We start from the raw sequence: 16,860 nt of genomic DNA on the forward strand, positions 1-16,860 counted from the left end.
TCTGAGCTATACACAACATTTACAACAAAACTGAGGACAGTGAGTGAAGTTGTCTCAAGAACTGTGGTACTTACTGATGGGCTGTCTGCAGCAGGCACCCCCAGGCGGCTACCCCTTAGCACACTGCAGTCACAGAAACCATGATAGGACGGTTTCTGAAGACCAAACTGTACACAATACAAGCAGCAGCACCATGGCTCGGTGCCTTTGCTCACTATAACCAGACTGCCTTCCCTTGGCTCATTACATAGCAGGCATGGGACAGCAATATTATCTTAGAATATTCACTCTTAAAGGTTTTAAGAGGAGGATCTTCCTGTGAACTGATGAGTCTCACACATATTTTTATACCATATACACTTTTGTCCTTTGTGATAAATGATGGGTATTTAATTCAGAAAGACAAAGTATAAAATCTGAGGGCCACTCCTTAGTTCCCCATGCTGTGCACTGCAGGAGGTGCTCCCCAGTGCCAATTCGGATCTGGAGTGCTCCAGGGAGTAGTTATAGGTCACTGGAAGGATCAGGATGAGCTTTGGGAGTCAGGGTCTATCTAGTGAAAGTTAGGTGTGCAGTCTGTCTTCATAGGTGTTAGGAGTCCCCTTCCTTTTGTTCTTGCTGCTTGGCCACCATGACACGACCAGACCTCCCTCTGCCACGACTGCTGCACCATAAGACCAAAGCAAGGGGTCTCATGGTCTGAGACCACAGTGCAGATGAACCTTTCTTCCTTTAAAGTTCACTTAAGAATTTGGTCTCAGCAACAGAAAACCACATTTTGCTACTTAAAAATCAGGCTTGCAAATAAGCAGAGAACTAGAGTTACTCAATAAAAGGGGCTTGGGCTTTCCTCCCACTGAGGTCCCATCGTTTGCACTGATCGAATATATCATTGAGTTTCCATCAACGCTGTTAGATAAAGGGGCAGAAGAGCATCCTGGGACATGGAAGCAGGTTGCGACCCAAATGTAGTGCAGTGAGAGTCACAATCATGGAAATGGGGCACAAAGCTTCTTCATGTCATATATTTGGTAAATGAAGAGGAACTGGCAAAATAAATACAAATCTCCTTTGAATTAGGTATTGTGTCTTTTTATTTCAAAAGAAAGATACCAAGAAGCAGAAGAATGAAGCAGTTAAAATCAGCAAATCTGCAAAGTAGGAAAGGAGCTAAAAGGGAGACAGATCTGACTGGATGACAAAATCATTTTAGTGCAAACCCCAGGATCCAAGGCTGCAAGCCTCAGTCACAAGTCCAACTCCAGCAGCTTGCTACCCATCAGCAACAGGGCTCAGCCCTTTGTGCTGAATCCTAGCTTTGCACATTCTGGACAGATCATGCACATACATGTTATACTCCGGGGTTACATGAAATTGCATGCAATTCACACATAACATCATTGGAAGGCACTGTATTATGTAGCAGAAACTGCTACTTTCTGGCAAGTCTTCCTAGGGTGGATCACAAGTGGTCCTCCATATGTAATCATTAGAAACTTTGGTGCCAAGCTCGGCACTACCCAATCCTAAGCCACCCATCTTGCCTTTTCGCCCTCTCTTCTGCTTCCCCTTCTTAAAGCACGTGCCAAGCTTGGATGATGGTGTTAACTTGACAATGATATCATGTTTTATACAGACTCTCAAATAATTTCAGTCAATCAAGCAAAATCTTACAGTAAGTTATGAAATCTACAGTAAGTTGTGGTCAGTTTCCTTTCTCCTGGATTTTAGCAAGGCCTATAATCCGTAAGATTCACTGAGAGAAGACCCATAAGGTTCTAGCTATCAAATGATGCAGGATAAAGCTCCTCCATGTGGGGGAACATCTGTTTAACTCCTAAAGTCTGACTTCAGTGACACTGCCTCCACTCCTGCTTTAGTCCCAGTTGGTGGGCTGCAAATATTTATCATCCTTTACCAAGGAGAGCAGCTGCAGGCATGTCTAAAGACCTAAGTGCATATGCCTAATATCTGCAGCAAAGATGAGACATGAGACTAATAAAAGTTCAGTGTGCTCTGTAAGAAAGGGGCTCCATTAACTATTCATCTCATCTCTAACACTTCTCCTTCCAACCCCACCCTTTGTGCTATTCTAGTGTATGGTTTTTGGTTTATCAAGTTGAGGTCTGAGGAAAAAAAAATGTATCTAAGGATCTAAATCTGGTTCTTCAGCCAGAAAGGGTCATCACTGACTTCTTAATCTCTCAAAAAACAAATGAACAACCCCACCCCCACCAAAACCAACCAAAACCTCTCAAAAACAACAACAACAACAAAAAAAAAAAAAAAAAAAAAAGAAAAAAAAGAAAAGAAAAAACCCAAAACAAAATCCTCTCAAAAGAAAAAACAAACAAAATCAATGCTAGAAACAGCTTTCAAGCCACACACTGGCCTACTCATTCTGGCTGCCAGAGGCTTTCTAGAAAGCGCAAAGGAAGCAGCTGCCTTGCATCAGGCAGAGGGGTTGGGCCTTCTCTCATGGGTTAGGCCCTGAAGTGTTTCTAGCTGGAATCCTTAGGCAACTGTCTGAAGTTCTGTTCTGGATAAACCACAGATACAGTGGCCTTTTAGTGGGTGGTACAGATTACAGAGGCTGCCTCAAAAGTACCCCATACCCCTGTTATAAGCATGTATTATATAAATATTTTGTATCAATTACAGATACCTCAAGATAGCTTGCTTCTCTTTAGGGGAATAACTTGATGCTTCCCTCCTCATTTACACACAATGAGAAATGAATGTTAACACATAAGCCAAGAAAGAATCAGGGTAAAAGTACACTAGTAAGAGAAGATGCCCAAACTTATCTTCTAGTCACCTACCTTAAAAAGCAAGCAACATGGCAGGTGGTGGCGGCACACGCCTTTAATCCCAGTGCTCAGGAGTCAGAGGCAGCTGGATCTCTGAGTTCCAGGCTAGCCTGATCAGGATAGCCAGGGCTACACAGAGAAACCCTGCCTTTAAAAAAAAAAAAAGGGGGGGGGGGGAGGAGGGAAAGACAGACAAGGGATCAGAACACTTAAACAGTATCAGAGGGGCCTGTTGATTAATTTCAGTAAAGCCTGATTTTACAAACAAGAGGCTGGGAAGAAACGAAGTTTGTATAATAAAAAGGGCAGAGAGGGACGTGTATTGTCACCATTTGCCATTTCAAGCTGCTAGTGACACAGTACACAGTGACAGAGCAGGCTCACAGGACACAAACATTCGCAAATACTCCTGAGGTGCATTCTTTCCAGGCAAAAAGGTGAGTTAAGATACTGCTTGCAGAGGCTCAGCAGTCTCTTAGCTTTGAAGCAGCTCTTGAGGCAAGAGGGCTTCCGACCAAAGAGCTCACTAGATCACAGGTCTGAAGAGAAGAACCCCAGAGAGCACTGGGCACATGCTTGTACTGAAGCCACCAAGCTGTCCCCAGTGTTTCAGCTTATGAAAGCACACAACTGATGTAGATAGACAATCACCAATGCCTGATCTCAGAATGGCCATTCTTCTTTATTCATAAATAGAATATAAAAATTTCACTAAACACAATCTAGTAATTTTAAACATTCAAAAGCTGCTCTTTAAGATCAGAGAGAAGGGGGCTATAGAAATGGCTCAGCCATTAACAGTACTTTTTATTTATTTTCAGAGGCTCCAGCATACAAAGGGTAGTTCACTACTATCTGTAACTCCAATTCTAGGGGATCGGACGCCCTTCTTTGACCTCCAAAGGCAGCAGGCACATGTGTGGTGCACAGATACACATGCAGGTAAAACACCCATATGCATAAAAAATAATTGTTTCTGGGGTGAAATAACAAACTGATCACAGCTAGAGGATAGGTGAATGAAGAAGCTCAACTCAATCTCAGAAGTAGAAGGGACCTCACACAGGAGTAATCTGGCATGGGGTCGCAAGTCAACGGCTGGCTGCTTCAGGGCTCACATTCAGAGTAAAGCAGGAGACAAGATCCTGAGATGTCTCGCAGAAACCATATATGCCCAAGTCCACTGTCAGCAAGGGAAAGGAGTATGGAGGAAGCAAACTCCTGAAACTGTTCCCTACCCTGTAGTAAATAGAAATTGTATCTAGATTTTAACATATTTTCCCCCACTGAATATTGAGACTTTCCCAATTACCTTTCTCTGAGATATAGTTCTTCCAGGCAAAGTGCAAAGCTGGTACCACACACTGCATGCCAAGGTTGGTCCCCAAGGGCTAAGCCAGCTCAGTTGTATTTTTCTCCTGATATACAATGAGGCCTGGTGGCTTTGGCATCAGGTAGGATTTGTGGTTTTAAGATTGTTAGACAATCCCCCAGAACAGACAGACCTCAGAATTGAGGATCAAAATATTCAGGGAAATTCCACAAGTTAGAATATGAAATGCCAAAACTTGCCTTAGCTAGGTGAAACTTGGCAATGGAATGACTAGTTTATATGTTTCTACTAAAACAAGTTTAAGATCTAAAAAAAAAAAAAAAAAACACACACACACACACAAAATAAACAAAAAAATAAACAAAAAAAAAAGGAAGGCTTAAAAAAAGCAACAAAAATTTTAAACGAAGGCTGTGCAGACAGAACTGACTAAAGAACATGAGTTTTGGACGTTTTGTAGGTACTTTAAAAAGGTTCCTGTGTTACACTGACTTCATAATTAAAACTGCAGTTTGATTTTCAGTGCCAGGGATCAATCCTCATATACTATGCAATCCTACCACGACTGAGATGTATTCCAGAGCTAGAATCTACGTACACTTCTTTTCTTTGAGGTATCATTTCCTTTGTGACACCACCACTGGCTAACACCGTATCTACTGGCAACATGATCCACTGCCTGTATTAGACAGTCTTAGAAGTCTGTTATCTACTGCTAAAGAAATCTTCCTGGAATCAAAAGGGTTAAAACAGATTTACAGAATAAACGGAGATTGTCACTTACAAACAGCTCTTTAATGAAGCACATAGACATTTCTAATTTTTATTAAAAGAGAAAGCCCTGTTCTCTCTCAGCTTAATTTATGTTTAGAAAACGGCTGAATTTAGTCATGAACTCAATACTCTCCAGTTTCCTAATTCAAGTGAGTCAAGTCCTCAGCTCCCTGTCAGCTCTTTCTTGGGACCTGATCAAGGTCCTCCTTTATCCAGGAATCCTGGGGCTCTACACCAGAAACTTGTAGAAGCTCTTTCTTAGAATACCAGCTAAGCTTCAAAGTAGGGTACAGAGACTGATCTCTGGTTTAAACACTTAACCAAAGCTTCAGTTTTCATTTATTCTGCATGTTAATGAGGCATCTACAACAGAAGGAGAAAGCCATTTCCCTAACCCTCTCCTCCTCACATGATCCGAATCTGTAGATTTCAGCAGATACAATGAATGACCAAGTCACTTTTCCCCTTTCACAGTAACTGTTGCTTTACAAATTAACATAGTTCACACTTCAACAATTTTCAAATTCACTTTACCTAAAAGTCCAATTTTCCTTATGTGTAATTCATTAGTATTGTACTGATAGGAGGCCCATCAGTAACCCTATAAATTTACTCTACCATTTTACTTTCTTTTCTAATCAACTAATCAACCTTACAGTTTAAATTTTGAATGTTTCATTGTTCCAACATTAAGATATAAGAGAAAAAAAAAGGGGGGGGGGGGTTCGTAGAAAGCCAGCTAAGTTGGAAAAGTGCCTCCATTCCAAGCACAAGGTCACCAGTTAGATCCCAGAATCCATGCAAAAATGCTGGGTGTGGTGGTACGAGCTAGTAAACCCAGCAGCAAGAGGCAGACTGGAGGCTCCTGAGGCTCACCAGCCAGCAGGTCTAGCTGAATTTGTGACCCTGTCTCAAAGGAGGTGGGTGGATGTCAAGGTTGAACACTGGTTTCTACATGCACATACATTCACCCACGAAGAGGTTTTAAAAAGAATCTTGGTACTTCAAAAAACCATCAAGGTAAACATAAGTAAGGGAACAAAACTTAGTCCACAGCCTATTTTGATGTTGGGATCAGAAAGACTGTAACATATCCTCGTCTTCAACCCCAAGAATATTTGGCATAAATAAATGGCTTTTCTTAAGAGATTGCTAATTTTAGTTTCAAACAGGTGTATGCTTAACAAAAAACAATTCCTGTAACTACATGTTCTCCAGGATCTTCACATAAAGTACTGACCAGAATAACTGTTTGGTCAGATTCCTTAAAATACAAGTTTTGACTTCAAAAAAAGGAACCAAAATTATAAAACAGTAAATGGCTCTCAACAAAGAGCCAGAGGTATCAACTCCAGTAAATTCTTAGGATCCTTTTGTGTTTCTCAGAGCTCTGGGGAGATGATCAGATACCAATTCTATTAAAACAAAAGTGGCACTACCAGGAACAGTATGAGTTTGGAAGTGAAAACCAGACTATCTTTAGAAGTGGGTTCCTAGTGTGATAAAGGGACAGACAACCCCTTTACAGTCTGCATTTTATGTTCATCTTACTTGAGTTCCTTTACGCTCTGCATTATAGGGTATAATTTTATGCTTAGGACCCAGAGGATTTTGCTGATTTATTTTAGACAAAGTTTCTCTATGCATCCCAGCCTGACCTCAGATCCATAATCCTGTTTCTGTCTCCAGGATGCTGGATTACAGGTCTGTCCATAGAATCAGAGACCATGGTAAAGGGCTTAAACAATTCTCATGGCAACAAGAAATTACACAGGTCCTGCAGCTCACCTTTGCAAGCCCTGAATCATAAAAACATGAGTTCTTCACAGCATCACTGAAAAGATGGGTAAAAGCTAAGACGTAGTAATTTTAGCCAGGCAAACAGAAAACCCTAGCACTTGCTGCTTATTTTAATTAAGCAGCTTTAAGTGACTTTAATTTATAGATAAAGCAGGAGTGTAAGTCAGGACAAAAAGAAAAATCAGCTGGCATTTTCACAAGAGTGGGCAACATAATGGTTGCAAATGCAAATTAGTGCCAGGAACAGGAAGTATGCAGAGAGAATTGGAGGAGCTTGAGATAGGAGGCTGGGGTCTGGTAAAGAGGAGAAAAATAGACACACACACACACACACACACGCACGCACGCACGCACGCACGCACGCACACAACTATTGTACTTCTAATGAGGACATTGTAGTTCGAAAATGAAACTTTATAATAGATAAAGGTGCTGAGGCTTATATACATACAGCCAACCTAAAGAGATCACTGTACAGACTGCTACATTTAAAGTTAATGACTCGGCAATACCCCTTAATATGCAAATTACATAAAGAGAAAATGAACTGTGTAAATGAGGTGAAATGTATATGTGTTACAGAACAAAAAAATGGAGTAAAAGACTTTTCGCCATCTTGACTACAAAAGATCCTTGTTAAGCTGTGCTGAGAGAACGTAAGACAGAGGAGCACACAGCACTGACTGCAAAACAAAAGGCAGCTGGATCATTACGCACTCCCTTTGGCGTTATTTACTATTCCTGACCTGGATGAAATCTTTAAAGAACAGTGACATGTATGATGTTTAAACTGTAAGTGGTGAAGCCTTGGGCTTTATCAGGTGCTGATTTTACACCCAGCATCACTTGGTTTAGAATTAACACATTATTTCAGAAGATCATCTAAGTGTCACAAACAAGAAGCATGTATATACTGTATTTTATTTCAGTCACACAAATGAAGTTAGCGTGTAGGAGATTTAAATGGAACAGTTATGGTGGAAACAGCAGAGAACTTAAAACCTAAACAGGAAACACGCCTGCAGCATGAGAAGTGAACATTCATCAGTGTTTCATCTTTAGTTCTGATTGACACATTATGCTTGTAAATTTTTAAGCAGGCTTTGAGATCATGGTTACTCTTCTGAAGAGATTTCAGCACCACGCTAAAGTTTGTACATTCAGTTTGCTTGCTACTGACTTGCTAGCCATTCACAGAGTGTATGTAGAGTTGTCGCAGGTCAGGTCACAGTGTTGAGGAGAGCAGTGCCTTCCTGTCATCAGAGAGGATCCCTAAACTGCACTCAGCTGAAGACGTTCAACACACAGAAGCAGGAACCCATCATCACAATGTGGTTCCAAGAAACAGTTTTGGGAAAATAACTCAAGCTTGTTTCCCATTGTAGTCACTGAAATCTCTAACGATGACATGACTGTCCTGTACGACAGTGGGTGTGTAGAAGAGTCCATTTAAGCTTCTAGGGACAAGCACATTTAGTCATGTGGGATAACATACTATCATGGAGGATACAGATACAGCATGAGTCAACGTTGGCTCTTTTTTTTTTTTTTTTTTGGTCATTTTACAGACACTGTGTTAAATATTAGACCAAGGCACAAAACGTTTAGTGCATAAACCAAGCTTCTTTTAGGACTTAGCGTTTGACTTTACATTTTGTCTCACTTTGGACCATGTACAGCCAGTACTCTACCTACTACAGACTATTTAAACTTTAGCAACAGAATGAAAAGTGATGTTTGATCAGATTTGTAAGGGATGCACACATTTACACGATCAAAGTAGTAGCACAATCAAACGTTCAACAGTAAATGAGACGCCTACTTCTTTTAGAGAACAGCGTGCACGCTTGCTGCCTCTTTAATGCCTTTACTATTACTCCAAGACAATGAATACTGGGTAGGAAAAGAGCCATAGAGTTGAATTATGATCGCTCATCCCTCACACTCTAATCTACAGAAACTCCTAACAAAACCCCTCAATTCAAATGTCTATGCAGTGGTGTTCACTGCAATCTGCAGTATTTAGAAAACAACTCTCATCAAGCTTTGCTTTACAGCTAGAAAGCAAAGGAAGAGTGGATTGCTTCTTCTATTTTTTAGTAGAAGTTTTGATAACCAAAGATTCCAAAGCAAATATGGCACATTAATAACAAGCAATCATGACAGAGAGCTTGGAGAAACTGACTTCCTACATTTTCCAGAAAGCTAACATTACAACATATAGAATTTCTCCTTTATTTTAATCTTGCCAATTATAAATTTCCATAAAGGGGTGGAACATATCTATCCTATGTGTGAGCATGCACACGCGAGCGTGTGTACACACACACACACACACACACACACACACACACTCACTCTCTCTCTCTCAGGGTGTAACAGCATCAAACATTTCCTACCACTGAAGCCTCACTTTAGTTTGATTAAAAGAAAGCTGCAGAACTCCTCATTGGTCTCCCTTACCTAGCACTTTCTATGACCCTGGTTGCGCCATTATTACATTTCTTGTATTTTAGCACAACAACAATCAAGAGCAGCTTCCAAGTCAGGAGCATGTACCCAAACACCCGCAGCACTGTGGGGACCTAGTGACGATAACTGCCAAATTCAGTGATCAAACTTTTTGAGTTCCACAGTGTAATTCATATGAAGCTCAGAATCATGTTTCAGACCATTGAAATTGCTGGTTAAAATACAAATAGCTGAAGACATGATGTAAAAGATTAAGTACTTGGTTTTGTTAACATGTTTACTGATTAAAGTCACAAAATATTTCTCATTATAATTCATGCAGATAATTGAGGAAAAAAAGATAGTGCAGAAATTAACTTTAAATAAAAAAATTATTCCTTCCCTTCCTCCCACTTCCCTATATATTCTACAAAATATTTTCCCTGGGACTAGGCCTTGAAAAGGCCACTACATATTAGTGTGACATGCATCATTGTCTGTAATTTAAAAAAGCTAACTTTGTGGTGATTGTAATTACATTATAAAAATGTCCACATGCATATGTCTACAAAAGGTTGAAAACCTACAGTAAATCTATAATAGAATGTTTTACATTTGACCACTGTTTGTTATATAGAAGTTATAGATTTGGTAAAGCATTGTAACAATTTAGGAAGGCATCTAAATCTTTAATTTCTGGACGGACTTTATGTTTTAAACTACAAAACTGCATGAAGGCTAACCCGAGAGACTTCCTATCGTTCTAAAAGTCCTCAAGTGGGACTAAATATTTTAGGACCTTTCTTATAAATACCACCCTTTGAAAGCACATACAATTCCGGTTGTTCCACACTTCATGATCTTAACTGTTCACACAATATCAAACATGATAGGAAGACAAACCTGAGAGAAACATGTACAATGCAACAGCAGAACTTACTAAATCAAATTCTTCATCAGCGCCCTCTGGAAAAAAAACCTCTTAAGCCTTTCTCATCTTTATTTTAGCAATGGATTATGGAAAACGTGCAGACTCATCTAGACATGAAAATATTTCAATGCACGGTGATCTCGCCTGACGGGTTTAGTACTGCTAAGGGAACTCAAATACAATTCTCCATCCTGTGGTAAAGGTCAGAACAGAAGCAGCACACTGGAGGGGACAGCTGATTGCCAGAGTCACTACGTCTGAAGGCTTTCAGTGGTTGGCGGTTTTTCCCTCCTTACTGTGAATCCATGTTCTTCTTACAGCTTAAAAGTTTTGGGGGTTGTTAACAGTTGTTTGTAGGAATTTTTGTTTTTCTCCAGATTCAAGTCCTGCCCCTCCTTAGCTTGCTTCTTTATGCAGTGTTCGACTTGCTCAGTTCCTGCCTGATTGCTACAACAGGGAAGAAACAGTTTTCAAAGTCAATACACCAGAAGGGACATACAGATGCATGAGTCATTGGGGAGAATCTTCAAGGTTGTGTTCAAATTCCCTCACAAAAAGATATAGAATTTAAATCTTCATTGTATACATCTTTAATTCATAAAGATACTAATCACACATGACTATATTCACTTACCCCCTCCCTTGTAGAATGAAGACAAAAGCACCAGTTCTGTGAGTTCCAAAACAAGGGCAGTGCAGTGGAATGGACGGTAGAGAGATTTATCTCAGAGAAAAATCTGCCTGATTGGTATTCCACCAAATTCTACACCTGACACTCAGAAATCTGTTTATTTTCATTTTCACAAATACCCCCAATCTTAAAAAAAAAAAAAACAAAAAAACAAAAAAACAAAAAAAAAAAAACAAAAAACAAAACAAAACCCAGCAGCTTTCCAATACCCTAAGCCAAGGCTAGACCCCAGGAGGAGTGAGTGTAAAGACATTTTTACAGCCATCTACAGGGTACTTACCATCAATAAGCTCCTCCTTCAGCTTTGCTAGTTCTTTTCTCATTTCATCTAAAATGTCCTGAAGTATCAAGAGAAAACACCAGGAAACAAACAAACAAACAAACAAAAGTGATGCCTAAGAAGTTTCTTGCTCAGATAAAAGTTACAGAACATCACAACATACAGTTCTTTTATGTGTATGTGCCCAGGAGTCTTGGATATTATTCTACAAGTGCAGGCCCCAACCCCCTTTTGTAAGGCAATCCCTTACTTGGTGGAACTCACCTACTAGGCCAGGCTGGCCGGTCAGTGAGCCAAGGCCACTATCTGCTTGAGCCCTGGCTTTCTGGGCTCCAGGGGACAAGCTCAGATCCTTTTGCTCATCCACAAGTGAGCACACTGCTGCTGATCGCCTCAGGGTCCCTACACCCTGACACTGATTCCATAGCTCCAATTCTATTTCTTAGAATAGAACTGACCTTGGTAAATTCTGTTTACATTATTTCTTCCTTACCCACCTTTGCTTATTAAGATATGAGACAGAAAGACTAGAACTTAAACAGCCAGCCCTGTCATTCAGAGAAGTATAATTCAGATGCCTGTACTGCTCAGTCCTCTGGCAGCTTCCTGAGAGGTGATACATACAAAAGTTTCAAGGAAGAGGTCACTGGACAATTAGCTCTTGGCAAATCTGTCACCACATTTGAAGCATGGCAACTTCTTAGCACCACAGCTGCCAAGCCCTACTTCAAGTACCTAACAGAGCAGGCACCGGCTACACAGCTGCTGAGCTCTTAGAATGAAGTTAGTCTGCAGTGAGATGGATTGTGAGTGCAAACCATTCAACAGACTCAGCATTAAAAAGCAGTGTGGGGGCTGCTGGTTCTCACAGAGGACCCAGGTCTGGTTCCAAATAGCTGCCCGCAATCCTCTGAATTTAGTTCTAGGGGATCTGATGCCCCCTTCTGGCCTGAGAGCAGAAATAATTCACTAAATGAAACAAATCATTAAAATATCAGACCACTGAGCATATATTTTAACTTATGTGCATCACATGTGTGCCTGGTACCTGAAACTGAATGGCTGTCAGAGACTATGTGGGTGTTGGGAAGTGGATCTGGGTCCTCTGCCACAGCAGCAGATGGTCTTAACTACAGAGCCATCTCTCTAGCCTCACCTGTTCTTTTTTTTTTTTTTTTTATGAGACTGTCAGTGTGTGTGTGTGTGTGTGTGTGTGTGTGTGTGAGATGCTGTGTCTTCTATCAAGAATTGTAGACTTAAATTTTAAAGGACAATGACTGGTATAAAACAACAGCTATCTTTGGAGGAATTACTCTTTAAGTTGTTTGAGTGCTATGCTGTTCACTTCAGGAAGAATTTAAATTCTCTTCTAAAATTCATTAAAGAAAAAGCTTTTCATGTATGAATGAGGTCAATGACTATCAATCTGTTAAAAAAATTCCTTTACTTTTGCACCAATCTATTGTTATAATTACTTCAAATTCAATCGCTGGTCAGAAGTCAAAGCTTTGCTTCCCAAACTGCTTCTTAGAAATCCTAAGTGTGTAAGGGTGACCATTTCCTTACATCCTTGCCAGAATCACACTTGTTCAGATTTGTCTGGTCTGTTTTTGCTAATACGCTAACAAAAGGTAGAAACCCACTGATATTATAATTGCAAGCCCTGCCCTTACATTTAAGCTATGCTTTCCCCTGCTGCTGGAATTTAAAGGGAGCTCAATGAACCAGAAAGGAACTTAGATGCACCATATAGACAACTATGGCCACTGCTTAGTTTATCTAAAATATCTGTGCCTGTGTGAACTTTCAGAGTACTCCCAGGACCCATGCGGAATTACAGGAGTAAGGTTCCTTATTTCCTCCCCCCCCCCCAAAAAAAAAAAAAAGTTTAAAGAAAGCTAAAACTGAGTACCCACCTGCTTCAGCCTGTCATAGTCAAGTCCTTCTGTCTGGACTCCATTGGCACTAGGCTGTGATGAAGGTGTGGATTTGGGTCTGTACAAAAGAAATTTCCAGGACAGATAAATTAATTATAATTTATAATTATAAATTTAACGAGTTTGTAACTAACTATAAATTTGCCATCCCAAAGCCAGATTTAAATTCATTTCTTAAGCACATTTTGCTAAAAAGTTAACTGTCAAAATTTTAGGAATGATTCGAACAGGCAGCAGAAAATGTCTTTTACTTTCTCAATTTAATCAACTATATTAAAAGAAAAAGGAGACAAGGGAGACAATATGGTGAAATTCCTTTATGAAGAGAGAAGACAGCACTCCCTGGTACCAGAGGACACACGGCATGCTGGCCACAGACACAACAAAGCGACCAGTTGAAACCCTCAAGGCCCATACTACACAGTCATGGTTGCTGCTTTTGAAATACTTTATTATGTGTTAAATATCAAGCAACTCAATAAAGGGAAACCTCTACTGTCTTAAATATTTTACACAAATCAGTTTGTAAGTTCTGAGCCTCAGTTTGTAGGAAGAAATAATTTTATAAGCCTATTTTCTTAGCCTGTTTGCTTCCATTTTAAGTATTTAGACAAAGAGCTGAAAACTGACTACAGGGTCAGAAGCACACTCTCACATCTGACTGACTGATGACTACCGGGTCAGAAGCACACTCTCACATCTGACTGACTGATGACTACCGGGTCAGAAGCACACTCTCACATCTGACTGACTGATGACTACAGGGTCAGAAGCACACTCTCACATCTGACTGACTGATGACTACAGGGTCAGAAGCACACTCTCACATCTGACTGACTGATGACTACCGGGTCAGAAGCACACTCTCACATCTGACTGACTGATGACTACAGGGTCAGAAGCACACTCTCACATCTGACTGACTGATGACTACTGGGTCAGAAGCACACTCTCACATCTGACTGACTGATGACTACCGGGTCAGAAGCACACTCTCACATCTGACTGACTGATGACTACAGGGTTAGAAGCACACTCTCACATCTGACTGACTGATGACTACAGGGTCAGAAGCACACTCTCACATCTGACTGACTGATGACTACTGGGTCAGAAGCACACTCTCACATCTGACTGACTGATGACTACCGGGTCAGAAGCACACTCTCACATCTGACTGACTGATGACTACTGGGTCAGAAGCACACTCTCACATCTGACTGACTGATGACTACAGGGTTAGAAGCACACTCTCACATCTGACTGACTGATGACTACAGGGTCAGAAGCACACTCTCACATCTGACTGACTGATGACTACAGGGTCAGAAGCACACTCTCACATCTGACTGACTGATGACTACAGGGTCAGAAGCACACTCTCACATCTGACTGACTGATGACTACTGGGTCAGAAGCACACTCTCACATCTGACTGACTGATGACTACAGGGTCAGAAGCACACTCTCACATCTGACTGACTGATGACTACCGGGTCAGAAGCACACTCTCACATCTGACTGACTGATGACTACCGGGTCAGAAGCACACTCTCACATCTGACTGACTGATGACTACAGGGTCAGAAGCACACTCTCACATCTGACTGACTGATGACTACAGGGTCAGAAGCACACTCTCACATCTGACTGACTGATGACTACAGGGTCAGAAGCACACTCTCACATCTGACTGACTGATGACTACAGGGTCAGAAGCACACTCTCACATCTGACTGACTGATGACTACCGGGTCAGAAGCACACTCTCACATCTGACTGACTGATGACTACAGGGTCAGAAGCACACTCTCACATCTGACTGACTGATGACTACTGGGTCAGAAGCACACTCTCACATCTGACTGACTGATGACTACCGGGTCAGAAGCACACTCTCACATCTGACTGACTGATGACTACCGGGTCAGAAGCACACTCTCACATCTGACTGACTGATGACTACTGGGTCAGAAGCACACTCTCACATCTGACTGACTGATGACTACAGGGTCAGAAGCACACTCTCACATCTGACTGACTGATGACTGCTGGGTCAGAAGCACACTCTCACATCTGACTGACTGATGACTACCGGGTCAGAAGCACACTCTCACATCTGACTGACTGATGACTACAGGGTCAGAAGCACACTCTCACATCTGACTGACTGATGACTACTGGGTCAGAAGCACACTCTCACATCTGACTGACTGATGACTACCGGGTCAGAAGCACACTCTCACATCTGACTGACTGATGACTACCGGGTGAGAAGCACACTCTCACATCTGACTGACTGATGACTACAGGGTCAGAAGCACACTCTCACATCTGACTGACTGATGACTACCGGGTGAGAAGCACACTCTCACATCTGACTGACTGATGACTACAGGGTCAGAAGCACACTCTCACATCTGACTGACTGATGACTACCGGGTCAGAAGCACACTCTCACATCTGACTGACTGATGACTACAGGGTCAGAAGCACACTCTCACATCTGACTGACTGATGACTATCGGGTCAGAAGCACACTCTCACATCTGACTGACTGATGACTACAGGGTCAGAAGCACACTCTCACATCTGACTGACTGATGACTATCGGGTCAGAAGCACACTCTCACATCTGACTGACTGATGACTACAGGGTTAGAAGCACACTCTCACATCTGACTGACTGATGACTACCGGGTTAGAAGCACACTCTCACATCTGACTGACTCTGACTTCCCTCTGCTTTGAAGAGGAAGAAAATGGAATAAATAAAAACAAAAAATGGGAAATGCTAAGACAGAAGCTGTCTGCCAATCACAAGTGAACTTTCAAAAATTTAGCTTTTATTAAAATTTTTACACAGTAAAATAAGTGTCAGGGATTAGGCATATTTGTTAAGTTCCATCACCAAATCAATCACTCACAGCTCCCCCTTCAGTCCTGGAAACAAGAGAAAATTCTCAGTAGGAAACCTAGAACCTCAGCTGTTCACCTCTGCGTTTTCTAGTTTAGAACAATAACCATTCTAAGCCATTAGTCAATTACACATATCCACTTTGCAGAGCACCAATGTTAGAAATGTGTCTGAATCACGATCCAGCACGTGTAACTGGCTATAAACCTGTATTTTATAATCCATATAAGATGTAATACTTCAAGCCCATGAAGACAAAATACTTAATTTGCTTTAATATCAAAACATATTACTGCTTAAAAAGCTTATTATGAAACAAGAATAAGCCACCAGTTGTAACGTATTAGGTATCTGCTTATACAGTAACGTCTAAAAGCTTTGTCTAGTAAATCCTGAGGATTATTATGAAGAACTGCCTCTTCTATGAGGACACACCTTTCTTTGTTGACTTAATTGTAGTCATTTTTGATTCCAGATCCAGTCTACTGTGTAGAGTCTGGTGCAGTAAATATTTTTAAGGGTTGGAATACTGCATTTTATACTTGTTAATTATTTCTGCTTTCCAGAATTAAATTATTAATAATCTGCTTTTATTTTTTGCATTTAAGGTCAGTTAGTGATTTTTTCCCCCTAAAGATATATTGAATATTTCTGACATTCAAACAAACAGGTACAATCTGCTACTTAATGAAGAAATATGCTATTGTATATAAACATATCTATATTTATTAAACAATTTAAAATGTTAATAAACAATTGTGCAGACATGCAATTTAAAAAAATTAATTCATGCTACCATGCAATCCGTCACCACCACCACCACCACCATGAGAACTGACTCAAGGGGGGAACTTTTCATACTGAAGGAAAGAAGCAATCACCACTTTTTTTTTCTTGTTTCTTTTTTTAAAATGGTACATTATTCTGGCACCAGGT

The 16,860-nt window shown here is 40.8% G+C and overlaps 1 protein-coding gene across 14 annotated transcripts in view; it reads right to left on the minus strand.

Moving 5' to 3' along the window:
- Positions 1-1,070: 1,070 nt before the first annotated feature.
- Enah (ENAH actin regulator) overlaps positions 1,071-16,860 on the minus strand; it is a 119,798-nt gene continuing 104,008 nt past the window's right edge. For all 14 annotated transcript variants that reach the window (XM_076914629.1, XM_076914636.1, XM_076914635.1 and 11 more), the window contains 3 exons: positions 12,987-13,065; positions 11,071-11,128; positions 1,071-10,546 (listed from right to left, as the gene is read on the minus strand). In XM_076914629.1, the coding sequence (XP_076770744.1) occupies positions 10,509-10,546; positions 11,071-11,128; positions 12,987-13,065 (175 nt within the window). In that variant the 3' untranslated portion in view covers positions 1,071-10,508. The remainder of the gene's footprint in view (positions 10,547-11,070; positions 11,129-12,986; positions 13,066-16,860) is intronic.

The sequence above is a fragment of the Arvicanthis niloticus genome, chromosome 16 (genome assembly GCF_011762505.2).
Source record: "Arvicanthis niloticus isolate mArvNil1 chromosome 16, mArvNil1.pat.X, whole genome shotgun sequence".
Lineage (NCBI taxonomy): Eukaryota > Metazoa > Chordata > Mammalia > Rodentia > Muridae > Arvicanthis > Arvicanthis niloticus.